The sequence below is a fragment of the Phalacrocorax aristotelis genome, chromosome 8 (genome assembly GCF_949628215.1).
Source record: "Phalacrocorax aristotelis chromosome 8, bGulAri2.1, whole genome shotgun sequence".
Taxonomy (NCBI): domain Eukaryota; kingdom Metazoa; phylum Chordata; class Aves; order Suliformes; family Phalacrocoracidae; genus Phalacrocorax; species Phalacrocorax aristotelis.
Genome location: NC_134283.1, coordinates 33,421,384 through 33,447,248, shown reverse-complemented (window position 1 = coordinate 33,447,248; position 25,865 = coordinate 33,421,384). Strand labels below are relative to the sequence as shown.

The following is a 25,865-nucleotide window of genomic DNA, read 5'->3' as shown; positions in this document are numbered from 1 at the left end:
CGGCCTCCGCTTCCTCCCCCTCCTCCGCTTCCTCTCTCTCCTCCGCTTCCTCCCCCTCCCCGCTGCCATGTGGGGCCTGCGGCGGCGCGGGGCCAGGCCTAGGCCCAGCGGCAGCGGCGCGGTGGAGCTGCGGGACCGGCGGCGGGAGCGAGAGGCTGGTCGGGGCCGGGGCCGGGGCCGGGGCCGGCAGGGCAGGGCGCAGTGCGCCCTGGAGAGAGCTCTCAGGGTCGGGGGGAGCCGGGCGGGTTTGTGGGGGCGCCCCCCCCGCCCCGTGGGTGGCGGGGTGACTGGTGGGAGCCCCCGTGGCTGCCAGCTCTGCCCCATAGCGGGACCCAAACAAAGCCCCGGTCCCTCGCCCCGTCTGGCCGCGCATAGCGGGGCTGGGCGGGATGGTTGGCATCTGTGAGCCCCCAGTCCACTCGGGGAAACGTTTTACAGCCTTATTATTTGTTAATCCACATTTTAATCTGCCCTGGATGCCCCGTTTCCTCAACCACTTCCATGCGGTTTGCATTTTCCAAGGTCTCGTCTGCCTAAAACCATCTTCGGGTCCCTCTTAGTACTGCTGCTCTGGTTCTCCTGCTTTCATAGTGGTTTGCTCAGCCGTGACTTGACGTGCTGATGCATGCCTGTCCCCACTGCCCTGCAACATGCAAGGTCTAAATGCAGTCACTGCCTCATGCATCCCTCCCAGCTCATGCGAGGAGGAACTGGCAGTTTCTCCCTGTTAAAAGAAATTAGGGTCTCTGGTGGGATGGAGAAGCGTCTTGACCTCAGCAGGTGGTGACCGTGACCAATCTGATCACAGCTCTCAGGAAAGCCAGGCGGCAGGAGCAGCTGGTCAGCAAGCGGCTTCTGCGGGAGGACAGCACGGCAGAGGAGGGTGGACAGGGTGGAGCAGAGACTGTGCTGGACCCTCTCTCAGAGGATGAGGTGAAGAGCCTTATGTTCTCTGTGGTGATGGGGGTCTGTGAGGTCTTGCCCAGCCTCTAGGCATGTGGAGGAGCCTGGGTGGGGGTGGGTTTTGGAGTGTTTTCTGAGTCACTTGCAGACACGTTGAGAAACAGGAAGGCTCTTTATGACCATCTTTGCACCCTGGGTTTCTTTGCCTCCAGGATTGAGGGGATGAAATCTTAACCCTAGCACTGCTTGAAATTCACCCATCTTTTAATTTTCGGATAGGTTCTTGAGCTGCTCAGAGGCATACAGAGGGGGTCAGAGGACAGGAAAAGATCACTCAGCCGCCTCTGCTGGGCTCTGCGGAACAAGGAGACTCAGCAGAAGTTTGTCAGGTCAGCCCAGATCTGGCACTGCATGGCTGTTATCAAGAGCGTGCCCAGAGTGGCCCCATGTCCCAGTTCTTATGTGGGTGAGCTGGTGTGTGGCCCAGGGTGGGAAGGCAGGAGGTGATAGCACCCTTTGGGTTCCACCAGGCTGGACAGCAGCATCCGGACACTCATCGGGCTCTTCACCAGCAGCCTGGCTGACATGCAGATGGAGGCAGCCCGCTGTCTCCACGAGCTCTCCCACTCCAGTGACCCTGCGGTGGCTGAGGCATGTCTGCCAGTGACCTCCTATCTCCTCACCTACCTCTCAGGACACAGCGTTGAGTTCACGGTAAGATCTGTGCTTTCATTTGCCAGGGCTCTGGCACCTGATAATCCTTTGGTAGCAGTTGGGTGTTGACCTCTTGGCCAGCCTTAGACTAACACAGCTCACATAGGAGTGCTGGTGGGAAGGGGCCCTCTGGAGCAGGACTGTCTCCGATGCTTAGCCCAGGGCAGCGAGGCTTTGGCCAAGTCTTGGAAATATGGAGACCCTCTTCACTGTGTCAACACCAAGAGGAGTTTGGTTCCATTGTGCTGCACCTCCTTCCAGGTAGCTGCAGGCTGCTCTTAAATGCTCCCAAGCCTCATCTGGGCCTGGAAAATCCCCCTGCTGCAGCCCAGGACACAGTGATTTGCCCTATTTGCAATGGGTTCCCCCTCTTCAGCCCCAAGCTCTGTTTGGGGAAGCAGGGACTGCAGGCTGTGGCAGTTAGCCTCCATCACCAGACCCATGGTCTGGCCTCTTGACTCAGGCTGGGCCTGGACAGGAGGTGCCTTGGTGTCTGTGTGGTGAGTAAAGCAGAAATACTAGATGCAGGCCAGTTTAGGTGTTTTAAAAGATGTTGGAAAAGTGAAAGAAGTGAACAGCTACAGGCTGGGATGCAGGGACAGCTACTTTATCAGCTTACCTTCATGGAACAAGCAGGCAGGCTTTTGTCCAGGTCAGTAGGAAGAGCAGAGCGCCTGTGGCTCCAAGCTGTGCAGTTTGGTCTGGGCAAAGGAGTGAGCAGTTAGAGTAGCTCTGGGATGCCTGTGTGTTTTGCCAGCTGCCAAGCACTGTGCCTTGTGCATCATGCTGTGCTCCTTTGAGAAGCAGACAAGATCAGAGCTAAGGAACAAGATGGGAAACAACCCCAAGGTGGTGATCACATTTAATGCAACACACGGGCAGTCTCCAGGAGAATACTGTGGAATTAGAGGGGTCTCAGGGAAATGTCATAGCAATAATTAGAAGCCTAAAAAACCCTCCAGAGTACAAGTGATTAGATCCCAACCTGAGCCAGATAGAAAAGGGATAAATTGAAGCTGATACAGGTAGGAACAGGGTAGCTGGAGAGTCCGGCAGTATCTGTGTGTGTTTACCCCTCAAGACAGCTTCTGCCCCATTCAGGGGAAGGTGTGCCATAGTCCCGGGGTGCAGGGACCTAGGGCCTTGCTGGCTGCCCAGGCTGGCCAGCGACCCACTGGGGAGTGCAGAGGAAGTGACCTGCTTTCTCGGGCATGTTTCAGGAGCTGTGTTTGTACACACTGGGGAACCTGGTAGTAGAAAGCGAAGCTGTGAGGAAGCAGCTTCTGCCTCAGGGCATCATTCCAGTGCTGGCATCCTGCATCCAGGTGGGTGAAATAGCTCAGCCACACTCTTCCCCTGCCCTGCCCCAGAAAGATGCCTTTTCTTACACCCTTTAGATGCTGGCTGACAGTACTGAGTTACCAGTCCTCCTTCCAGCTGTGGCCATGGGCAGAGACCCTTCTGCAGAGGGATGTTCCCTCGCAGGGGAGGGCCTCTTATGGGCTCTCCTGCACTCCATTTTTGGGGCTCAGGTCACCACCTTGTGTTCTTCTCCAGCTGAATCTCTCATATCTGTAACTGTGACTTGCCAATAAACAGTCTGTAGCATGGGGAGCTGCAGACTTCTCCCCTCTGCACACCTTGGGTCCAGCAGGCATACGAGGGCAACACAGCCAGTGGGGCTGTCATTCGCACATCTGAATGCTCAAAGCAGCACTGCTGCTGTATTTGGGCTCCTGGATCCCTACAATTACAGCTGATGTGAGTGCGGGGAGGGGGGAAGGCTCAGCTTTGGTGTGGCCACAGGTTTCTCTGTCACTCCCAGTCCCCTGCTGTGCCCCTTCTTCTCCAGGCATGGAGAAACTGTGCCACTCAGCTGCTTGGTTTGGTGTCACAAAGAGGTATTGCCTTCTCACCAGCACAGCAGCTGGCACCCTGGGATCCCCTGGCTCTGTCATGTGGGATTAGCTTTGTTCTGTCTGATTGCAGTCCCCGCACGAGGCTGTGCTGGAAGGTCTGGGCTACGTCCTCTCACAGCTCCTCCAAGCCAAGGAAGCCCCCACAGAGATCATACCGTGAGTCCAAGCCTCTTAACCCTCCATCAGGATGGGCCCTGGGGCCCAGTGTGGTATTTGAGTGCCAGGGACAATGATGCTTTTCCCATCTCATTGATATTAATCATTCAGAGCAGAATCCTACAAGAACTATGGAGGTTTTGTTGCAGATCAGGGCATGAGGCTTGACTCTCTTCCCTCAGCCTCATCTGAGCAGACAGCTCTGGTATTTCAGTAAAGGACAGTGTTGAGCAGGGTAGGCTTGCAGGGAAATTCTGGCTGTATTCTTCCTGTGAAGGAAAAGATTGGCTTGACAGCCCCCAGTGCTAAAAACGTGACCCCAGCCAAGGTGTCCTGGGTGCCCCCAGGTCCTGCCGTGGACAGGCAGAGCTTGTGCTGGGCCTTAGTGGTACCTGAGGCTGCAGCCCTTAGGTAAGAGTCTCTTCCAGGTGTGTTTTTGGAGCATGTGGCCCCCAGTACATGGGAGAGCAGCTCCCTGCTTGGTGGCCAGGGCTAGTGTCTCCCTGTCAGTTGTCTGTCTTGCTTGTGTGCTCTGGCCTGTGCCTCTGTTAACTCTGCTGTTCTGACTCCAGCTTGGTTCTGGACTCTGTTCTCCCCCAGCACATGCTTCGACTGGTTTGCTCCAGCCTCAAGGCTGGGATAGGAGCAGCCGTGGAGTTTGCATGGTGTCTTCACTACATCGTTTGTAGGTAAACGCGCCTTTCTCATTTTGAGTTCCCTGTGGGTAGCCGAACAGACACACGAAGGCTCAGGGTCCTGCAAGGGGAACTGGATTTCTTCTGCTTGTCCCTTTCCCTTGGGAAAGCAATTTTCCTGCCATCCTGGGCATTCCCACTCTCATATCTGAGCGCACGCCTGCTGTTTGCAGGATCGCTGAGTTCCTTTACAGTGTGATAACAGGTGATAAATCTGAAGAGGCTGTTCCTAGTCCTCTGAAACACTCCCCATCGCCTGCCCATGTCAGGAGTTCTCCTGCACGCTCCGAAGGCAAGCTCCCTGAATCCTCATGCTTCTGGGGTTGGCCCAGTGTCACCTGGCTGGGCTGGCTGCTGCCAATAATCTCTGCCTGCCTTGGTGTGGCTGCTCTAGTGCCATCTTTCTCAGCAGCCCCAGCAGAAAGAAGGATCAGGGCTGTTGTTTCAAGATCCACACAGATAATTCCAGTGGATGTTTTCTGTGGGCTTTTAAACCTTCTCATAAGCTCAGAAACTAGCTGCTATTCAAACATGAAACAAGCCCTGTGGTTGACAGGAGAGCGCGCCAAATTTCCAGGCCCCGTTACTTGCTGAGGGCTGCAGCAGTTTTCCCTCTCTGAGTGCTGAGAGCAACCACGCTGTCCCTTCCCTTTGCAGCCATACAGCTAACGTGGCGTTGCTGTCGCTGGGGGCCTTGCCTGCCCTCAGCTTGCTCTTGCTTGACCTGGCTTCTGAAATACCCCAAGATGCTCCTGACGGCCTGGAGCTGGTGAGACATGGGCAGGGTGCTGGCCATTCTTTGCATTGCTATGGGGATGTGGTCCAGCTAAAGGCTTTGTGTTTCCCACCATTGCAGCTCGTCTGCCCAGTGCTGCGTTGTCTCAGCAACCTGCTTGCAGAGGAGACAGGCTGTGAAGCCCAGATCCAGGACGAGCGCCTGCTTATTGCCCTCTTCCTCATCCTGCAGTCATTCCTTCAGCAGCACCCGTTCATCATACAGGAGTGTCTCTGGCTGCTGAACAACCTCACAGGTGAGTGTCCTGCGGGGGTGTCAGCAGAGCCAGAGCTGGTGCTGGGACCTGCCTTGATTACTACCAGACTCATGGTGTCTTGTCTACAGAGACCTCCCTCAGAAACCTCTATTTTATTGACATGTACCTTCTCTGCCCACCCTAGCGGACAAGCCCTTCTTCTGCTCCGCTCTGCTCTCTCTGGACTTGCTCCCGGCCCTGCTGCAGCTCCTGCCATGTTCCCAGATGGCCAGTGTGTTGGTAAGACCTCGCCTTATGCTCCAGGTCTCGGGGGAAGCACTGGACTTTCAGGAACGTGAATCCTGCAAGCACAGCGCTCAAGCTGGAGGTTGGTTGGGGGCAGTAGGAACAGCTTGCCAGTAGGAACAGCTTGACAGAAGGTCTTGTGTTGTGATAGTCACCATCTGCCTCCCCTGAAGTCACTATGTCTGTATTACCCTTGATGGAGTCTTGTCCTGGCAGAAGACGGGTTCCAAAGCAGATGTTAACTTGGGGCCAGGCCTGCCAGCTCCTGGAGTGGGCCTGGGGAGGCTGCTGCCACCTTCTTCTGGAAGACCCTAAAGCTTTAGAGAGCCCTGGGGAGGATGTATTGCCAAGCGGTGGGTGGTACGGCTGTGCTGCTTGGCACAGCAATGAACAGTGCCTTGCGGTGGGGCTGGAGGCGGCTTTTAAAGAGCATTCAAAATACAGATGGTTGGTGGGCACGTGGCTTTGGGGAAGCACCTGGCAGGACCTCCAGGGAGGACATGGGACTTCTGTGGAGCTCTCCTAAATCTAAGCCTGTCAGGAATCTACCTGCCAACAAAAGCGTTCATTGTTCACTCCCTCTCACTTCTCTGTCCAGGTCCTGACAGTTCTGTGCAATATAGCGGAGAAGGGGCCAGCCTACTGCCAGCAGCTGCACTGGCAGCCTGCCCTGCCCCTGCTGCTGCCCACCCTCACACTGCCCGACTCTGAAGTGGTGGGACAGTGCCTTGAGCTGCTGCACCTCCTCTTCCTGCACTGGCCAGAGGTAAGAGCAGGGGCATCTGCCCCAGAATCAAGCACAAGATCATAAAGCCAGGGATGGGGATTACTATTATTATTTAAATAATACTGCCTTCAGTCATTGCCACACTAGCCCTGTGCTCCTCAGCACACAGGCACGTGCCTGAAGGGGGGCACTTGTGTGATGCAGAGGGTGGAAGCCCCTCCTTGTGTCTCTGGGGAGTTCCTTTTCATTGATAGTGACGGGGTTTTGGGCAGGTTGTTTGTAGCCTTTGAGGTTATTATGGGGAGATTCTGGAGATTCTTTTGATTCAGTTGTGCTTACTTCAAGCTGTGTGCTCCTGGCCAGCAATCAACATGGCTGGATTTACGGGGCTTGGGACTCTAGTGTCTGATAGGGCTCTAGGAAATTCCTTCAGCCCTGTTCCCTGAGCTGTACAGTGGTGGTTCTGGGCAGCCAGCATCAGCTGTAGCAGCTACTCAGGTGGCAGCCAGCCAGCTCTCACCCCTCTCCTCTCACATAGGCTGCTGCTGACTTCGTCAGGCAAGGTGGGCACCGAGCCCTTGAGCAGCACCAGAGCACCCCAGAACTGCAGGAGCGGGCACGAGCACTGCTGGACATGGTCGGGCAGCCCCTGGGAGCCTCCACCTTCAGTCCCTGCCACACCACATTGTCTGCCTCCTCCTAGACCATGCCACCTCCCTTCCATCCAAGGAGTAAATAGTTTGTTCACCCTGTGCCCTGCTTTCCCAAGGACTGGTTAGGGTCTAACTACCAGCTGTAAGCACCAGTGCTGGCTGCACGGGGACACTGGTCCTTGGCAAGATATGGCTGTTTCCATCCTTGTCGCCACCTCAGCAACTGGCGGGCTGCCCTGCACCTCCCCAGAGCTTGGTACACAGGCAGAGCTGAGCTGCAACCTGGGCAGATGGGCTCTTGATGCTGGGGAGGTGATGTATAAACCCTGCTGTATCAGCCATTCCCTCCAGTGTCTCCCATTAGCTTTAAACCCAACACATGAAGCTCAGGGTAAGCACATTACGTTTATGCAATTGATAAGTTAGATACACATTTTACATTAAAGATCATCAGTCAAGTTTTCAGCACACACATATTAACTGTCTGCCTTCACATCTTGCTTTTCACAATGTTCTCTAAGGCCTTGGCTACTTCATCCACGGTAAGGTTGTTCAGCGGCACGCTTTTCTCCTTGCCAAACTCTGCAGGAAAGACAGAGGGTGACAGAGGGAGCAGGTGCCTTGGTCCTTTTCTGGTGCAAGGACAACCCAAAGCCCTGCTTTATATTTCCCATGCGCCACTGGTGTCACAGCCCAGGCTCCATCACCACCCTTTTGCACCCACCACTCCCCAGTATGCCTCCCTGTGCCCAAGTTACGGTTTTCACCTCTCTGTTCTCAGCCTTTCCCTTGGAGAGAAGCCAATGCCGCCCAACAGGCTTCCTTGCCTCTTTTTGTTCACTTCTGGTGGGCAGCAGCTGGGCAAAGGCCACCACCACATCCCAGAGCAACCTTGTGGCTTTAGGCCTACTCACATCAAGATGCTCACCAACACTTCAGTAAAATAGCACTGAAAAACTTGCTGTTCCTACAGCAGCCCTTACCTTGGGGTATATTTCCCTGCAAGTCACATACAGATGAGACAGGCATCATACTAGCAAGCTCTGCTGGCCCATGTGCTTGCACTGGGAAACTCATGCTTAGAGTCATTGCACCTCTTTGAAAGTTTCTAAATTATTTTTGTCTAGCCCAGATGGCTCTAGGAAGAAAACAAAGCCTTTACAGAGATTTTTCTGCTCCCTCCTTGGTGTTTCACTGAGAATGCAGTGAAAACAAAGGAGAAAAACAGAAACATTTTTCTGTATATGAATCCTACCAGGGTGGAAGATCACAGACACAAGCTGGCAAACGGCTCAGAAACCACAGGCCCGTTTTTGTCTCCCAGCAGGTCATGGACCAGTAACTCTGAAGTCAATCCCCACCTTGCCGCATAGACAGTTGCTCCCCCTCCATCATTGTAACTGCTGTATCCCCCCATTTGCTGCAGACGGTGGGGCTCAGGCGCTCTCTTAGATGTCCTCAGGTGGTGCTTCCCGGCGGGCAGGCCCCACTTACCGTACCGAGCCCAGAGCTTGGGCTGGACACCGGAGCACTCGCGGATCAGGATGGGGAAGTCGGGATTTGCCTTCTTCAGGGTCACGTAGTGCTGCTCGATGAATTCTCTGGGGAGGGAAGGAGGAACGGCGGTTCCCCGTGGCTGAGTCCGCTCGGGCCGGGTCGGGGAGGAGGCCGGGCAGGCTGAGGGGAGGCCAGTACTCCACTCCTCTCTCCCCGGGCCGGTCCGCAAAGCGGGCCCCCTGGCCCCCGCGCTGCCCAGCCCTGCGGCTCCTGGCTCACCTGACGCCGCGGCTGCCCGCGGAGCGCTGGCACAGGTGGATGCGGAGCTCCCGCAGGCTGCGGCCTAGCCCGCCCCCGATGCCCCTCACGGCCGCTGCCGCCGCCATCTTCTCTCTGCTCCTTACAACAACATGGAGGCGTGGCTTCGGCGCCCGCCAATCGCAGCCCCCGCCGGCCAGCGACCAGCCAATGAGGGCGGGGGCGGGCCAGCCGGGCGCGGGGAGTGCTGGGAAGGGGAGCGGTGGGGCCGAGAAGGACGCAATGCCGGAGCGCGACAGTGAGTGGGGTGGGGGGATGCGGGACAGCGGGGGCTCTCGGGTGGGGTGCCGAGGCGCTTGGGGTATGGGTGGGCGGACTGGAGGGTGGGGGGCGGTGTAGGTCCACCCTAGGTTTGGAGCCCCGGGCTGTGGTGGGGGGGACCCCCCGGGGGAGCTCGGGCACGACCCCCGGGAACATCCGTGAGGGGGGACGGGGTGCGGTGGCAGCCTTAGGGGTCAGAGGGAGTGGACCTTCCGGGATGGGGCTCCGGGGATGCCCTGGGCGTGAGGGGATGTCGGGGGGTGGGCGGCGACGTGGCGGGGGGGCGTCTACGTGGGGACAAACTGGGAGTGCGTTTGGGGGTGAACTTCTGCGCGGGGGATTTACGTTGGGGTACGCTATGCGGATGGGGCTGTAGGGCACGTCTGAGTGTGGAGGGGATGCAGGAGCAGTCGTGGGGGCTGGGGGGAGCGGGGCACCGCCGCGGAGGCACAGAGGCCACGTCCCGGGAGAGGCACTTGGAACACCCACCGGGAGGGTGCAGTGTCACTTGGGTTGGGGGTCTCGGAGCAGGCAGTGATACTGGGACATCTTTGTCCCCTGTGTCCTGGGGAGGCCACCCCCGGGTGTTAGTGGCCTGGGCTTGGTGAAGGAGCTGGGTAGTGGGCGAATGCTGCCCCCTTCCCTGTTCCTGAGCAGGGATCGGGCTGGCGGTGGGTGGGGGTTGAAGCCATTGAGACAGACTCTCAACACGCTCTTTCCTCCTGTCCCCGAGATGAACCGTTCTCCAACCCTCTGGCTCCTGATGGCCATGATGTGGATGACTCGCACTCCTTCCACCAGTGAGTACAGCACTGGGGCGAGACTGGACCTGGACTGTGGGGCCCAAAGCCAATTTCCCCATCTGGAGGCTGGTGCAATGCAGCCTTTGGGCTCCCTCCACAGCAGCCCTGTGTCTGACCTTGTTGCACGGGACACACTGGCAAACCCTCTGCCTCCTCTGAAGACATCAGGCTGTCGAAGCACATTGGAAGGTGATGGTTTCTGTTTCCTCTCTCCTCCTTGCAGGTCCAAGCTGACCAATGAAGACTTCAGAAAGCTTCTTATGACCCCGCGGGCTGCGCCAACATCTGCGCCACCATCCAAGTCTCGCCACCATGAGTGAGTAGGACCCTGTTTCACGGGACCATGGGATAAAGTGTCCACTTTCCCTCTGGGGCTGTGTTCCTGCCTGCCTCTCTCCCCCTGCGCTCTGCAGTGGAGTATCTAAAGGTGCTTTTGCTAATGGGTGGGCAGACAGGGCCTGAGGAACAGAGCTCGGCATTGCTTTGTGCTTGGGTCCTTGCAAGCTGTACGTGTGTGTGTTAAGTGGAGAAACAGGTGGGTCAGGACTGCTGTAAGTAACAGAGCAAGTCTTGCATGACTGTTAAGACACTTTGTGCAGGAGGAACATTTAGTTTTTGTTCTGTGAAAATTGGTGCTTTCGTCTCCTCTCCCTGCTGACAGACTGGAATTAGGGAGAAATGGGACTACTCTTCCCATCTTTGAGCATCTCAGTGCCCTGCTGTATCTGAGGGGCTATTCTGTCTAGCTGCCTGTGTTTGTATGGCTCTGCAGACTGTATGTGTGGTTTCTCATCCTTTTCCAGGATGCCCCGGGAGTACAATGAAGATGAAGACCCAGCTGCTCGCAGGAGGAAGAAGAAAAGGTAAATGGGGAAAGCAATTCGTCAGGACTTATGTTTGCACATTACGTCCCTCTCGCAGAAGCAGCTTCTGAGCTCTTGGCCTATCAAAGAGGACCCTGAGTGGCCTGGGTTATTCTGGGGCTCTGGAGCCAAGCAGAGTGAGGAGAGCTCAGACTGAGTGACTGCCACTGCTTGTGGGAACAGATGTGCGAGGGTGGCAGTAGGATGAGGGATGAAGCTTCACCTCTGGAAGGAGTGGGAGAGGCTCTGCAGGTGTCTGGCAGAGCAGGGCAGGGGTGGGACACTGCAGTGGTGACTGTCTTTTGGGGCACATCTGCACAGAAGGACGGCACTTGGCCCTTTGGAAGGGAAGACTGAGCAACTCTTTAGTTAGCCTCAGTACAGAAATTTCACCTTGTCTGGTGTCCTCCAGGCATGCTGTGTCCCATGGTGCTTTAGTACATTTTTTGGGAAGGGGTTGGCAGCAGAACAGGCATGTGTGCAGCCTTGGGGGCTGTTACCTGAGCAGTGCATCAAAAGTGCAGACGTGTTACTCTAACACTGAGCTGTTTTTCCATTCCCAGCTATTACGCAAAGCTGCGCCAGCAAGAGATAGAACGTGAGAGGGAGTTGGCTGAGAAGTACAGGGATCGAGCCAAGGAGAGGAGAGATGGTGTGAACAAGGACTACGAGGAAACAGAGCTGATCAGCACAACTGCCAACTACCGGGCTGTGGGGCCAACGGCAGAGGCGTACGTGAGCCTGCAGCAGGGCCTTGTCTTGCCAGTCTGCTCCAGAGGGGCTGTTTCCTGACTCCATTTCTGTTGCGCAGGGATAAATCCGCTGCGGAAAAGAGGAGACAGTTGATCCAGGAGTCCAAGTTCTTGGGTGGTGACATGGAGCACACTCACTTGGTGAAGGGTCTGGACTTCGCGCTGTTGCAGAAGGTGAGCACAGATATCACGATGCTGCTGCTCTTCTACCCTGCCTGCTCCCACAGGCAGAGAGGGTGGCCAGAGGGTAGTAGTTGCCACTTACGGGGTACTTCAATCTTGTCTCTGTGGATTTCTTTTTCCCAGAAAGATTTATGAAGGGCTGGGGAGCCGGGGGAAGTAGGCTTACTGGTTCTGATGGGCAGCAGTGGCATGGATTGGTCTGTAATGCATGGATTTACTCTGTGGCCAGGTACGGGCTGAGATTGCCAGCAAGGAGAAAGAAGAGGAGGAAATGATGGAGAAGCCTCAGAAAGAAACTAAGTGAGTCATTGAGGATTTTGTGCTCTTAAGTTCACCTGACTCCCAGAGAAGAGGATGCAGAAGAGGCATAGGCTAAGCATACTAGTTTTGTTTCTTTTCTGTTTCTGTTCAGAAAAGATGAAGATCCTGAGAACAAAATTGAATTTAAGACCCGGCTGGGTAAGACTGTGTGGATGTGGTTGTTCCTCACCTTGTGTTGTGTCATGAATGTGGGAGAAATCCTGGAGGGCGAATGGAGGAATGAAAACCTTTAGTCATTGGAGAGGGAGAGTCTGAGGTGTAGGGGTCCTGAATATGAGGGCTGGAGGAAGCATGTCTCTTAGGAGGTGATTCTGATGTTTCTGATAAAATGAATATGTTTCACTATGGACTTGTCTGTTGCTTTCCTAAGAGCAGCCCTCCCACATGTTTCCTTCCCCTCCAGGTCGCAACATATACCGAATTCTGTTCAAGAACAAGGCCTATGAGCGGAATGAGCTGTTCCTGCCAGGGAGGATGGCCTATGTGGTAGATCTGGACGATGAGTATGCTGACACTGATATCCCAACCACGCTGATCCGGAGCAAGGCTGACTGCCCCACCATGGAGGTACCCAGCTAGCATCCAGGTTGCTTGACTGCATTGGTCTGAACTGGCCTGAGCAGGTCGTGCCAGGAGGGGGTTCCCTGTCAAGGATGAAGGACACTTCCTCGGGGATTTCTCTTTCAGGCACAGACTACACTGACCACCAATGACATTGTCATCAGCAAGCTGACGCAGATCCTCTCCTATCTGAGGCAAGGGACCCGCAACAAGAAGCTCAAGAAGAAAGACAAAGGTAGGAACTGGAGGGAACCAAGTAGTAGGACTTAATGCTCGAAGCATATCCCAAAAGAATGAGATGTGTGTTGGTTAGCGGCATTCCCCTGTGCTGTGAAGTGGTGGACTTAAAGGACAGCAATTTCCTAGAGCTCCCTGAGCACTGCATGCTGTGGAAACACCACAGGGAACTGACTGCTGAGAAATTATAGCTGTGAGGATGCCTCGTGCTGCTCTGCTCTTCCTGGTTAAGGCCCAGTTCCTTGGGCAAATGACCCCTGTTGGGGAGGGACAAAATGGCTTCCTGCGGGGGCTAGATATGATGTAACTGAAGAGGAAGTCAGGACATCCTCCAGGCGTGCCACTCTTGGTGCTTGGAAACCAGATTGGGGACAGGGAAACAGTGCAGGTGGTGGAGTGGATGATGTGCTTCTCACTGCTATTGTGTCCTTGCAGGGAAGCTGGATGAGAAGAAGCCCCCTGAAGCTGATATGAAGTAAGTGCCTCTCTGCCCACAGGCCATGTGGTCACAGCTCTCTGCCTTAAGGAATGTCTTTTTTGGCCCACCATATTTGGAGAGGGCGGGGTTTAGTGCTTCTGGTGTGAGCTGCCTCTTTGGACCTGCGACTTGTAGGACAAGGCTGGAGGCAAGCTCTGTTTTATTTCAGGCTTGAGGCAGGCAAGGGCTCTCTGTTGTCCTAGACCACAAGAAGCAGGTCCAGGCAGCAGAAGAGAGCAGAAATACAGCGACACCTCTGACAGATGTAGAAGCCAGTTCTAGTCGTCGTCCTTAGCTCTCAGTGTTGGTATTGTGTGTTTTTTGTATTAGGTTCCAGTTTAAAGGGAGGTGGTTGTGGCCTTTTCTCTTACAGCACCTGTAACTGCAGGCTTTTTTCCATTTCTAGCATCTTTGAAGACATTGGGGATTATGTGCCCTCCACTGCGAAGATGCCACGGGAGAAGGAGCGGGAGAGGTACCGTGAGAGAGAGCGTGACAGGGACCGGGAGCGTGACAGGGACCGGGAGCGGGACCGGGACCGGGACCGGGAGCGGGAGGAGGAAAAGAAGAGGCACAGCTACTTTGAGAAGCCCAAGGCTGATGATGAGGTGAGCCTCTGCTCGTGAAGCCTGGACCATCCCACCTGATCTCTGCCCTTTGGGCAGTACAGCTGTGGGGTTGGTGGGGTCACCCTGGTTTCTTTGGCTGTCTCTTGTCATGCTTCCACATGTGCCAGTGTTCAGCTCTCGCTGAGCTCCATCTCTCCAGACAGGCTGGTGGGTGGCTGGGCGCTTGTCCTGTCTTTCAGCAAGTAAGGCAGGACTAGCACAAGCCAGTAGCTTTTATGGTTCAGTCTGTGTGCTTGCCACAAAGAGTCTTGAAGTGGAGCTGCAAGTCATGCAGCACTGTTGCTTGCTTTCAGCCCATCTGGGTGACATGGTATCTCTCCCTCTTCTTTGCAGCCCACAGACATCGACAAAGGTGAGTCAAGTGGTGTGGACATTTGAAGGAGGCTGGACGTTGGAACAAGGCCATGTGGGGTTGCAGATTTCAGAACTGTTTTGCTCGCTGGCCTATGTGACCTCCCTGTTCTCCCAGAGACTGCTATGATGGAGGGAATTGCCTGCCATGAGGATTTTGGGGTGAAGTGTCTTGTGCCTACCAGCTGCTGCATGCTAGCCTGGATTGAGTGTGTGTGCAGATCCTTCTCAGGCAGCAAAGCAGCTGAAACAACCTTATACTGGCTGTAAGCTGAGGAGGATTCAGGGTCTCCTAGGATCACTCCAGTTCTGTGCTTGAACTGCTTTGCTGCTCCTTGGTGTTCTCCTGGCTCCTCCTCTTCTATCTCACATGCAGCCTGTCCTGCCTGTTACCCCATCCCAATGAATTGGTCATGCAGAAGGGGACTCTGCCCAGCCCCACGTGTATTGCAGTGAGCTCTTCCTCCCCCAAAACTCAGCCTGCTGCTCTCTCTCACCCAGGACCCGGCTCAGCCAAGGAGCTTATCAAGTCCATCAACGAGAAGTTTGCTGGAGCTGCTGGCTGGGAAGGAGCAGAGTCATATCCTTTACTCCCTGTGCCAGCCTGACTGACTGTGGGGCCAGGATTCCCTTGCAGGCAGGCCTTGCCCGAGCATGACTGTGTGGATGTCCTTCCTCATTTGGGAGGGCTCTTATTCCTGTAACAGAGAAAAGCCTCCCAAACCTTGCTGCTCATATGCCAAATATAAGCTCTGCAGCCTCCAATTCGGTTGTGTTAGGGCAGGAGATGGCTCTTTGGCTGGCTATGCTCAGCCCTTAGATGTAAGGCTACATGGTGGTGCTTTCCTTGACCATTGTCACATTGAAGAAGCCAGAAGACAAGAAGCAGCTGGGGGACTTCTTCGGCATGTCAAACAGCTATGCTGAGTGCTACCCTGCTACGTAAGGAAGCAACAAGGAGCTGTGGGTTGGGAGCAGGGTGTGTTGAAGGGCTGCTATTCTCTGGCAGCAAGAACCCAAACATCAGCCCTACTACTTGTTGGGAGGAGTGGGCCTGGCTTTGTCTGGGGTTGCTCTTTGTCTCTTAAAATGCCCCCGAGTCCTTGGTTCTGGCAAACCTGGCCTTTTCTTAGCTGGTCCCTGCTGTAAGTGGCTACATGGAGTCTGCTGCCTTTTAGTGCCAGGGAGAGGCTGAGGTGGCTGGGAGTTTCCTGGGTTCCCTGGTAATTCATGTGCTTGTTCAGCTCTGTCCGCAAAGCAGTGCCTTGGCAGAACCTGAACAGCTTTCAGCCTGAAGTCTTAAGAGTATTTGCAATCTTGGATGCCCTTGTGGTACAACTCACCTGCAGGGCTTGCAGTTGCAGGAACTTCTCTCTGGTCCAGGAACTGAGTGTGTTCCATCTGAGGCCACAAGAGATGGCTCCCACCAGCCTGGCTCCAAGGTCCTGATCCATGTCCCATGGACCCACTCCAAACCCTATCCTTGCTTTTCTTTTCTTTACAGAATGGATGATATGGCTGTGGACAGCGATGAAGAGGTAGACTACAGCAAAATGGATCAGGTATGCTGTCACCAGCTTTTAGGACCAGCCAGCGAACTAGGCATCAGTGCAGGCTGAGAGGATCCCACTGGAGAGAAGCAGGCTTGTGCAGAGGGGTTGGATGCCCTGGAGTCAGGTGTTGAATGTTTCTTGGGGCTTGCTGGTCTGCTGCGTGCCTGGGTCCGGGTAGGATCTGTTGTCCCAGGGAGAACACGTGCGAGAGACTGGCACTTGACCAGAAGGTGTTGGGGAGCTGTGCTAGTCTGTCTCAGCTGCCGCTTCCATGGAATCTCCTGACTGGGGCTTCTCGGGGAGGGGTTCTCAGAGCCAAGACCAGTATGGGTGCACAAGCCCGTTGAACTGGGGCTAATGGGAGATTGACATTTTGCCTGGGTGTGCAGGGCTGCATCAGCTAGGGAGATGCTCTGGGTCATTCTTTTGCTGCAGGGTAACAAGAAAGGACCTCTGGGCCGCTGGGACTTCGACACCCAGGAGGAGTACAGTGAATACATGAACAACAAAGAGGCTCTGCCGAAGTGAGTGCAGCCCTTGTGAAGGGCTGAGCAAGGATTCTAGGTGGGGGTGAGGCCATGCTGGCCAAAACTGGGTCCTGGGGGAGCTTAAAGCTAGAAGGGGGTTCCCTGGCAAGGACCCAAAGAGGAGCTGTGGGTCCTGGGCCTGGTGGCTCATCTTTGCTCTTAATGTCATTCCTGAGGACTCCTGCCCAGCTGCTGCTTTCAGGCATCCAAGCCAGCTCTGGAGTATGGGCTCGTGGCTGGGGCAGATGTGTCCATTTCCCGGCAGGCTGTGGAGCCCCTGTGAGCGTTGAGCTCTGGCTTGCTCTTTCCCCAGGGCAGCCTTCCAGTATGGGATCAAGATGTCTGAAGGACGCAAAACCCGTCGCTTCAAGGAGACAAATGACAAGGCAGAGCTGGACCGGCAGTGGAAGAAGATCAGTGCAGTGAGTGGCCGGTGCTGGGGTATTGTCTGTTTAGGCCACAAGCTGCCAGCATAGCCCAGGAGAGCTCCCACCTGGTCCTGCCCTTGCTGTCCTATGCATAGCTCTTGGGTCCAGCCCATGTCCTGGTAGCCAGGCACTGCCAGTGTGCGTGTGCAGCAGGGCTAGCTCTGTAGAAGCTGGATTTCGTCCTTGTAGGAGCATCAGCCAAATATTTGGGGCCTTGGGACTGCAGAGGCATCTGGAACTGCATTTGGTGACATTGCCCTGGGAGCAGTCCCAATTGGGGGCTTTTTGCTCCAGGCTCTGCAGCAGATGAACGTGTCCAAAACTGGCAGCTCAGAGCCATTTAAAGGGGCTTGGAGGGGACAAGGCATGTTTAGTGGCTCCCTGCTTTCTAACAGCAGAGCTGGGTGTTGTGCTGGTGGGGTGAGCTGGCCACAAGCACCCCTATGGTACAGGATGTGCATGGGGAAGGTGAGAACAAATGGTCTTTGGCCAAAATGGAGCAAAGGGGGAACAGGCCAAGCTCCTCCAGACTTTGGGCAGCTTGTGGACAAGTTTAGCTCACCTCAGCTTGCTCTGACCTGGCTACAGCACTCCCCAGGTGTATCTTCAACCCTACAATCCCTCTGCCGCAGCTGTGGGCAGCCAGCTACCCTGAGGGTAATGGGACTTTGTGCTTTCTCTGCAGATCATTGAGAAGAGGAAGAAGTTGGAGGCTGATGGGTTAGTAAACTTGTCTCTGCTCTGGGCTTGACAGCAGGGCAGTGCTGGGGCCCAGCTGCCTCCTGCCACCTCTCCCAGGGACTGCAGGGGGAGAGACCTGCCTGCTGCTGGCTCTCAGCAGTGGGTGTAGAAGGAGAGTGGAGAACATTTGGTTCCCTCAGGGTGCTCCTGCGCAGCTCAGCTCAGCAGAGCCTGCAGGGCACCTCTACCCTGGGCTGTGTATGGGTGCTGAGCAGACCTCAGGACTGGGTTGGGGCTCTGCTTTGACTGGACAGTTTTGTCCCATCGAGCTGGGTGCCCTGAGGAGCTGTTCAGGTCCACCCACTGTTTGTGGGGTGAAACTGTGGACCTCAGTGCTGAGCTCTGGGTGGGAGGGGGATGGAGCTGTCTGCCCTGCATCCTCACCACCGTTCTGCCCCTCTGTCTCTTCCAGGGTTGAGGTGAAACGTCCCAAATACTGAAGCCTCCAGTATCTTCTCCTCTAGCTCTTGGAATGCCAGCCTGCTGGATGCTGCCTTCCTGGAGCTTGCTGGTGTGCTCTCCCTGCGCTATCCACTTTCTCCTCTCGGGTGGGCAACGCACGGTCCTCCAGCCTTGCACTGTGGGGCTGTGCTGAGGCTCTCCCCTCCAGTGTTCGCTGTATAGCCTGTGATGTGTAAATGTCATAGTCTTAATAAAACCACATTAAATTTTCACAAACATCTGTTTGTGTGGGCAGAGAGAAGGTGGCTGGGCTAGGCTCAGGTCAACATGGCTACCAGGGCTTTTTCCTACCCCTCAGGCCTGTGTGGGTCTCCCAGGGTGAGTCCTAGATAAGGATGTTTACTGTGGCAGCCAAAGGGTGGGGGGCAGGTAGCCCCTGTCAAGCCACGGATAAAATTAGCAAATAAGCCTACTGAGGGCAATAATCCCAGCTGAGCAACCTGTGCCTCTGCGCAGGGAAGAATTGGGACCCTTGCACAGGGAACATGATGGCCCACAGTGTAGGGATCACACTGCTTCCCCTGCAGAAGCTCTGCCCAAGCTGCCGTGACAGCTGGCAGCCATGGGGCTGTGCGTGGCATTGGGAGCGGCAGCCACCCCCAGCCAGCAGCAGGGGGGATGCGATGGGGCCAGTACGAGGCAAAGCTGCTCACCACTGTGCAGGGCCAGCAGGGAGATGGAATAGCTCCTCTGGGCAAGGACAAGGATGCTGCTGGTGGACCCTGGCTGCGATGGGGCCCTGGGCAGGACCTCGGGGCGCCCTGCCAGCCCCAGCTCTTGAAAGGGGCCGAAGTGGCGCCCGGTCACTGGCAGTGCCTGGTTGCCCCCTCCCCTCGGATGTAAGGAAGTGTCCCGTGGGGGGTCCCACTGCCAAATAGCTAAAAAGCAGGAAAAAAATGAGGCAGCCAGGAAAAGCCGGGGCGAATCCCGGCAAAATGGGCCCATGGACCGATACACATCGAGCTTTGTGCAACATGGAAGTGACTGCTGGGCTACAGCCAGCCCGAGCGTGGTAGCCCCGCCGCGGCGCGGCCCCATGCAAATGAGCGGGCGGTGCTATGCCAAGGAGCACAGCGCCTGCGCCGCGCGGGGAGCCGGCATGGCGGCGGCGGAGGTGAGCACGCGTGGGGGGCAGCGCGGCCCCGGCCCCGGCCCCGGCCCCACCGCCCCGCTCTCCCTCAGGAGTACTCGGAGCCGGCGGGGAGGGAGCCGCGGCTGCGGGACGCCCCCGAGGACATCTGCTTCGAGGCGACAGCCAACGCCATCGCCCTGCACCCGGCCCGGCCCCTGCTGGCGGCGGGGGATGTGGATGGCGACGTCTACCTGTGAGTGGGGACGTGGGGGCTCCACCGGGGCGTGGGGCGTGGGGTCCTCGGTATAGAAACTTCTGGGCACCGGCCATCGGAGATCCCTGTCCTCTCGCGGGCCCCGGCGAGCCCCGACCCGGTGCTGGCAGGTACTCGTACTCCTGCACCGAGGGGGAGAACCGGCAGCTCTGGTCTTCGGGGCATCACCTCAAGTCATGCCGGGACGTGGCCTTCTCCCAGGATGGGCAGAGTGAGTACAGGGGACATGGGGTGGCACCGGGGCACGGCGGGGGACGCCGGGGCTGGGAGCACTGATGCGGTTCTCCAGAGCTGTTCACCGTGTCCAAGGATAAGTCCATCCATGTCCTGATGGTGGAGGAGGGACGGCTGGAAACACGCTTCCCCAAGGCCCACAGGTAGGTGTGCACAGGCGGCTTGTCCTGGGCAGTGACTGCTGGGGCAGTGTCCCCTCCCCTGCTGGGGCCATGCAGCCCTCAGCCCGGCAGGCAGAGGCCGGACCATCGTCCTCAGTGCTCTGGGAGCTGTTCATCTGTGGCTTGAGCTGTGACTGTGCCAGTGTGGGGCTGGGGTCTCTGCAGCTCAGCCCTCAACTGCGTGCTACCCATCGATAACTACGTCTTTGCCACGGGTGACGACGGTGGGGCGGTGAAGGTGTGGGATCTGCGCAAGGGGGACACCATCTTGGAGGCCCGTCAGCAGGAGGAGTACATCAGCGCAATGGCTGTGGATGGTAACGGGAAGATGCTGCTGACTGCCAGGTACCAGGGGCTCCATGATGCCAGGGTTGGGCTCCCCGTGCCCATGCAGGGCCTTCCCTTAGGCCTGGGGGAAGCATCCTGCGCTGTGTCCCATGTTCACAACATGCTGTTTTCCACCTTCCGTAGCGGTGATGGCACCCTGGGTGTCTTCAATGTGAAGAGGCGGCGCTTTGAGCTGCTCTCGGAGCCACAGAATGGAGACCTGACATCTGTTGTGCTGCTGAAGGTTGGTAATGGGCCTTGTGCATCCCTCTCCATGCTCCAGGTTTCTTGTTTTGCCTCTGCCTTACTGTTCTCCATCTTGCCTAGAGGGGGAAGAAAGTGGCGTGTGGCTCCAGCGAAGGTACCATCTACCTCTTCAACTGGGATGGCTTTGGGGCTGCCAGCGACCGCTTCGCTCTGAGGGCCGAGTCCGTTGACTGCATGGTCCCCATCACAGATAGCATCATATGTGTAGGGTCCCTGGATGGAGTCATCAGGTCAGGCGGATGGGGCGGGGAGGTTGTGGGACAAGACTGGCCTTGGTTAAGAGCAAGGGGAGGGAGGGCGCACCAAGCCCGTGGTGGTGCAGGCGGGTGGGCTTGTGGAGGACTGGGGTGCTGTCTCCCTCCAAGGTCCTCATGGGGGCTCCCCCTGTCCCCAGGGCAGTGAACATCCTGCCAAACCGGGTCCTGGGCTGTGTTGGGCAGCACCTGGGGGAGCCCATCGAGCAGCTGGCGGTGGCCCCGGGCAAGCAGCTCCTGGCCAGCTGTGCCCACGACCAGAAGGTGAAGTTCTGGAATGTCTCTACCCTGGGGGGGCTGGTGGTAGATGACTACAGAAAGAAGAAGAAGAAGGGAGGGCCGCTGCGGGCCCTCAGCAGCAAGGCGGTGGGCAGCGGCGAGGACTTTTTCGCCGATCTGCGGGACAAGGCTGAGCCAGAGACAGAGGCAGCGGGGAGTGACAGTGACAGCAGTGACTGAGGGGTCAGGGCTGGGCAGGGGCTGGGGTCGGGGCTGGACCGGGGCAGGGGTGCTGCTGCCATGCTGCCTCCCCTCAGCATGCCTAAAGGCACAGAGGGTGTCGGGGGTCACACTGCAGTGGGTTCCTTGTACCAGGTGGGCAGCACTTATGGGACGTGGGAAGCCTGCGAGGAAGGATCCCAGGGGTGGTCCCAGGGTGAGGGGAGGTTGGGGAGGGGGGGAGGATGGGTCCTGGGGGAGGGAGGGCCCCGGGATGCAGGGGGTACTTGAGTACTTTGCTGGGGGTCCCTGGTGAGAGGGCCTGGGGGAGCATCATGTCTGAGGGTCCCTGGTATGTGGGGGGTCCAGGGATGGGGGATGTGGCTGGGGGTCCCTGGTGGAGGGGTGGGTCATAACTGAGGATCCTGGTGGATGGTGGGGGATGGCTCTGAGATAATGGGGGGGTTGTGGCTGGGTGTCCCTGGTGGGGATGCAGCCCTGGGGGAGAGGGATGCGGTGTGGGTGTGGCTAAGGCTGGGGTTTGCTGGTTTATTTGGGGGCCTGGGATGGGCGGGCAGGGGGAGTGAGGCAGGGCATTGTTTGGGGTGGGGGGTGACATGGGGCCCTCAGGTGCCTGGCCTGGGCAAACGGGTCCATCTAGTGAGGGCCTGCCTGGCCCTCGCTGTGCCTGCACTGTTGTCCAAGCAGGTGTGTCAGCCTTTGTTAATTTAGACATCAGCTCTGTTACAAATAAACCCAGTGCCTTTCATTTCCTGGTGCCCTGTGCCAATGGTTTGGCTCAGCCGAACTTCCCTGACATCCCTGGGCACATCCAGGACCTGCCTGCAGGGCACTGGGGATGGCGGGGTGGGGGGGTTGGCAGTGGGGAGAGCACTGTGCCTGGGTGTCATGACTTGTAGCTGGTGTTAGGAGGGAGCCAGAGTTTTTTTCCCCCACTGCTCCAAGTGGCTGGGGATGCTTGGCTTGGCCATGGGCAAAGCAGCAGGCACTGGCTGGACCCCGTTGGGCAGGGTGGCTGGTAGCCTGGGGAGACTGCAGGCAGCATGAATCAGGGCAGGGGACTAGCACCACCTTCCCCTGCTGTGGGGGAGCCTGTTGACCGGATGACATCTGCATCTGCAGAGTGGCCCTGGCCAGATGCAGCACTTTCCCCACAGCCCCTCAGCTGTGGCACACCACCTTTGAGCAGTGCCCTGGGCTGGGGAGGCAGATGTGTCCAGCAGTTGGGCACCTCCAGGTAAGCGAGGCTCTGGGTGCAGCAAGGGGGTCACTGCCAGCACCCAGCTCTCCTGCCCAGAGACATCTCCACATTATCAACACTGTTTTCTGCACAATTCCAAAACATAGCCCATACTAGCTACTGTGAAAAAAATTAACTCTATCCCAGACAAAACCAGCACAAGAATAGCTCAGTGCTGGTGCAAGCAGTAAAAGCATCCATGGCTCTTTAATGCCAATGCTATGTCCAACCTGCCCCGGTGCAAGGCAGGGACCTTGGGAGACCATGGGTTAGGGGGTGGCAGAGCATGGCCCATGTATCTCACTAGCAGCCGACAGGCAGCATGGACCAGGAGAAAGGGGTGTGCAGGGCTACAGCATTCCCCCACTATCTTGTGCCCCCCACATCCTGTCAAGGTCCCGGCTGAGGGCATGGTCACTTCTGATGTGAAGACCCTTGACTGTGTCCTCCTTGGTGGCAATGAGATACCTGAGGGGCAAAAGCTCCTCAGCATTGTCTATGTGCACTGAGTGCCCAAAACCCAGTATGTGGTGTTTGGGACTCTCCAAGCTGGTATGTGCTCTTGTCCTCCAGCCAGCACAGGACATGCAGTTGACGGTCTCACCCACTGCCCTTGCCCAGGCTGCCATCATGCTCCTGGGTCAGAGGATCAGTAGCACCAACTCCATCAGCGTCCTGGGTGAGGTGGCTGGGACCAAGGTGGAGGAAGTGGCCCACGCCATCAGCGTGGACCAGCACATCACCAAGTGCTTCCTCAAAGGCAGCGTGGGTGGGGCCCTCATCCTTGGTCCCTGTGGGTGTCCCCTCCTGGGCCCATGTACTACACTCGGGCTGTCCCTGCTGCTTTGTCCCAAGAAGCACAAGGAAGATTCCTGGGTCCACACCAGCCTTAAGGCCAGGACACCATCTAGCCTGGTGGGACAGATCTACCTGCAACTGGCTTGTCTCCTATCATCCCTGGTAGCCAGTGGGGTTGTTCCAGCTTGTCATCTGCCTCTGGACGCTGGGGGTGGAGGCTTGTAATGTCACCATCCCTAAGGGAAATTGTGGTGTCCCCAGCTGGCATGGGTCTGGCCATGGTGCTCTGTTAGAACAGGCTTGGGGGGCAGCCATCTCCAGAAAGATGTCCTCAACCTGGTCTGTCTTTGAGGTTTCAACCTACTGGCGGTGGCTCAGCACTGGCAGCTCAGCTCCTGGCCTGACCTGCTGCCACACCTCTTGCCAGGTCCTCGAGCTCAACGACCACTGGTGCTGCCGCTTCACTGCCTGCCTCTTCAACACCATCATGGCCAAGATCATGCTGTTTGGCTTTACCTTCCAAATGGACATGGAGACACACAAGGTATTGGCTGGGCAGAGTTGGGGAGGAACAGTTGAGCTGGACAATTCCCCTGCCTGCAGTTGTTCTTCAGTCACATATGTGATGAGCAGCTTGATCTCTGCAGCTCCACCTCAGACCAGCAGCAGGAGGAAAATTTACAGTCTGGGCCCCAGTGCAGCTCAACTTTGCCTCTTGGCCCAGGGAGTCATCCAGCATCCCCATCAGCAAGTACCAGATGGATGAGGATGCCCACCTGCACACTTATGACCTCAGGGTGAAGAATGAGCAGATCATGCAGGCCATGTCCCATGCCATTGCCTCAGCTGAGGGGTAGGACCAGTGCACACCTGGGGTGTCCAGGACCAGCGTCAAGGCTTGGAGCAGGTCCCTGGTGCCATCCCAGGCCTGGCAGGTGTGTCCCTGGGAGCCACACTCTGCTGTGGCTGAGCCAGTTTCCCTCTTGCCTGGTCTCTGTTGCCCACCTGTGCCACAGCTGGAAAGACAGGTTGGCCTTGGTGTTGGCACTGAAGATCTGCTGGATGCTGCCCTCTTGAGACCTTGCTCAGCCTGGTCTGCATTGCCTCAGACCCCTAGAAAATCTGTGGCAACACCCATGCCACCATCTTCTGCACTGGTACATCTGCACATCAACATCCTCGAGGTAAGATACTCCAGCCTTGGCCATGGTAACAGGAAGGACCCTGTGCCTTTGGCGATAGTCCTTTCAGACATCAGCTCTGCCAGTACCCTTCCCCTGTGAGGCTGCTTGTTCCTCACCCTTCAGCTCTGATCTGTCCCATGGAGCCTTTACCTTCACAACTACCTCCACCCAGGTGGCCACCAGGATTTCTCATCGGCAGAGTCCCTTGGCCTCTGTGGTCCAGGGCTGCTCTATGCCACAGTTCTCACCCTTGGCAGCTCCCCTCAGGTGTTCTTCCAGGAGCTGGACTATGAGCAAATCTGCTCGGCTATACTGGTGCTCCTAGCCCCTTAGTGGCTTGTAAGTGCCACTAAGTGCCCCTTAGTGGTGGAGACCACTGGCAGGAAGATGAAGCAGTACCACCCCCTTTCACCAGCACCAGTGCCCAGCTGGATGTCCAGGTTCCTCCCATGAAGATAAAGCAAGGATGTTTCTGTAGCTACATCATAAGATAGCTGTGAAGATGTGGTGTATCTGCATGTGGTGGGTACTGCTGACCGTGGATGCAGATGGGTGGGCTTCCCAGGGAGGGGGATTTCCTCTCTCCAGGGCACTCATTGAGGCAGGGCTTGTGTCTTTCATTCCAGACTACCCTAATAAAAAGACTTGCCTGCTCTGGGAGCTGAGGTGACCATTCTTCCAGCCCTGCTCCTGGGCTATCAGACTCCCATGTGGTCCTGAGACACACGAAGGCTGGGACACATCTCCAGGGCCCGCATAGCCCCTGAGGCCTTTGGGGTGCCTGAAATGGTACTGGTAGACCTCTGGGAGGCACAGAATGGCCCATGGAGGTCCCAGAGGAGGGTGTCACAACAAAAGGCACATTGAAGCCCCTGCAGTGCAACAAGAAACACTGAAGACACCAAAATTCACTCAGGCTCTTGCAGGTGCACAGACAGTGAGAGTCCTCGTGTAAATCAGAAGGGACAGACAGGCCTCTGGGGAGTACAAAAAGGCACCTGAGGGTGCACCAAAAGGGTCTTGGAGGATCTCCCCTGAGGAATCTCCAAAAGGACTACGGATGACACTTCAGTGCTGCCAAAGGGACTTGGTGGGTCCAGATGCTTGTCAGAAGGTGATGCTAGAGCTTGGAAAGCAGAGCCATTCAAGGAGCACCAAACAGACTCAGAGCATCTTAGGCCACATACCAAAGCTCTGGCAGGCCTTTGGGACACTACAAAAGGCACTGGTTCATCAGTGTTGAGCACAGAATGGCTGATGGAGGACACCTGAAGGCACTTCAGAGTCCCCTGGCGCTGCACTGCAAAGTACCTGGAAGCACCTGGGCAGCATACAAAGGCACACTGAACCCCCTTTAAGTGGGCCAGAAGGCACTTGCGGACCATAGCGAGCACAGAAATGCTCTTGGAGACCACCTGGGTCCTTTACACAGGAGAAGGGACTAGCAGAGCTTTGTACTCAGAGGCAGCCAGGTATGCCCTGAAAGCCCCCAGTGTTCATCAGAAACCACTTTTAGACCACTGGGCACACTGAAAGGCACTTGGAGGCCCTGGAGACAAGCATAAAAGCTACAATGTCCTAGAGGT

The 25,865-nt window shown here is 56.7% G+C and overlaps 4 protein-coding genes across 5 annotated transcripts; 3 read left to right on the top strand and 1 right to left on the bottom strand.

Annotated features, from left to right (window-relative positions):
- Positions 1 to 26: 26 nt before the first annotated feature.
- TMCO6 (transmembrane and coiled-coil domains 6) lies at positions 27 to 7,509 on the top strand. Its single transcript, XM_075102341.1, has 12 exons — positions 27 to 158; positions 809 to 933; positions 1,183 to 1,292; positions 1,434 to 1,617; positions 2,838 to 2,942; positions 3,607 to 3,692; positions 4,265 to 4,381; positions 5,045 to 5,156; positions 5,244 to 5,418; positions 5,564 to 5,658; positions 6,263 to 6,430; positions 6,930 to 7,509. The coding sequence occupies exons 1-12, from the start codon at positions 68 to 70 to the stop codon at positions 7,092 to 7,094; spliced, it is 1,533 nt and encodes a 510-aa protein (XP_074958442.1). The 5' UTR covers positions 27 to 67; the 3' UTR covers positions 7,095 to 7,509.
- On the bottom strand, positions 7,431 to 8,979 carry NDUFA2 (NADH:ubiquinone oxidoreductase subunit A2). Of its 2 annotated transcripts, none has more exons than XM_075102347.1 (3): positions 8,821 to 8,979; positions 8,406 to 8,645; positions 7,431 to 7,626 (listed from the first exon to the last, which is right to left on the bottom strand). In XM_075102347.1, exons 1-3 carry the CDS (start codon positions 8,925 to 8,927, stop codon positions 7,578 to 7,580), a joined length of 396 nt encoding a protein of 131 aa, XP_074958448.1. In that variant the 5' UTR covers positions 8,928 to 8,979; the 3' UTR covers positions 7,431 to 7,577. The 2 variants fall into 2 exon arrangements, with proteins under 2 accessions (XP_074958448.1, XP_074958449.1); XM_075102348.1 differs by having other exon boundaries at positions 8,539 to 8,645.
- Positions 8,980 to 9,015: 36 nt separating this feature from the next.
- On the top strand, positions 9,016 to 18,225 carry IK (IK cytokine). Its single transcript, XM_075102332.1, has 20 exons — positions 9,016 to 9,097; positions 9,854 to 9,920; positions 10,147 to 10,239; positions 10,727 to 10,786; positions 11,350 to 11,517; positions 11,598 to 11,712; positions 11,951 to 12,021; positions 12,134 to 12,180; positions 12,446 to 12,609; positions 12,730 to 12,838; positions 13,276 to 13,315; positions 13,725 to 13,926; positions 14,281 to 14,299; positions 14,800 to 14,878; positions 15,160 to 15,240; positions 15,803 to 15,860; positions 16,287 to 16,375; positions 16,692 to 16,800; positions 17,492 to 17,526; positions 17,960 to 18,225. Exons 1-20 carry the CDS (start codon positions 9,082 to 9,084, stop codon positions 17,985 to 17,987), a joined length of 1,650 nt encoding a protein of 549 aa, XP_074958433.1. The 5' UTR covers positions 9,016 to 9,081; the 3' UTR covers positions 17,988 to 18,225.
- A 402-nt stretch (positions 18,226 to 18,627) lies between these two features.
- WDR55 (WD repeat domain 55) lies at positions 18,628 to 21,805 on the top strand. Its single transcript, XM_075102130.1, has 8 exons — positions 18,628 to 18,848; positions 19,008 to 19,334; positions 19,466 to 19,566; positions 19,645 to 19,732; positions 19,916 to 20,095; positions 20,222 to 20,321; positions 20,405 to 20,574; positions 20,739 to 21,805. The coding sequence occupies exons 1-8, from the start codon at positions 18,628 to 18,630 to the stop codon at positions 21,055 to 21,057; spliced, it is 1,506 nt and encodes a 501-aa protein (XP_074958231.1). The 3' UTR covers positions 21,058 to 21,805.
- Positions 21,806 to 25,865: the final 4,060 nt, after the last annotated feature.

Bases quoted from the DNA above. Each gene is read 5' to 3' on its own strand.
- TMCO6 (XM_075102341.1), top strand. From the start codon at position 68: ATGTGGGGCCTGCGGCGGCGCGGGGCCAGGCCTAGGCCCAGCGGCAGC. The intron at 3,693-4,264 runs GTGAGTCCAAGC...TTCTGACTCCAG, and splicing joins GCCCCCACAGAGATCATACC to CTTGGTTCTGGACTCTGTTC. The intron at 4,382-5,044 runs GTAAACGCGCCT...TTCCCTTTGCAG, and splicing joins CTTCACTACATCGTTTGTAG to CCATACAGCTAACGTGGCGT.
- NDUFA2 (XM_075102347.1), bottom strand. From the start codon at position 8,927: ATGGCGGCGGCAGCGGCCGTGAGGGGCATCGGGGGCGGGCTAGGCCGC. The intron at 8,646-8,820 runs GTGAGCCAGGAG...TTCCCTCCCCAG, and splicing joins GCGGGCAGCCGCGGCGTCAG to AGAATTCATCGAGCAGCACT. The intron at 7,627-8,405 runs GTGGGGATTGAC...TCTTTCCTGCAG, and splicing joins GCAACTGTCTATGCGGCAAG to AGTTTGGCAAGGAGAAAAGC.
- IK (XM_075102332.1), top strand. The intron at 12,839-13,275 runs GTAGGAACTGGA...GTGTCCTTGCAG, and splicing joins GCTCAAGAAGAAAGACAAAG to GGAAGCTGGATGAGAAGAAG. The intron at 16,376-16,691 runs GTGAGTGCAGCC...CTCTTTCCCCAG, and splicing joins AACAAAGAGGCTCTGCCGAA to GGCAGCCTTCCAGTATGGGA.
- WDR55 (XM_075102130.1), top strand. From the start codon at position 18,628: ATGCGATGGGGCCAGTACGAGGCAAAGCTGCTCACCACTGTGCAGGGC. The intron at 18,849-19,007 runs GTAAGGAAGTGT...GCTGGGCTACAG, and splicing joins GTTGCCCCCTCCCCTCGGAT to CCAGCCCGAGCGTGGTAGCC. The intron at 19,733-19,915 runs GTAGGTGTGCAC...GGGTCTCTGCAG, and splicing joins CGCTTCCCCAAGGCCCACAG to CTCAGCCCTCAACTGCGTGC.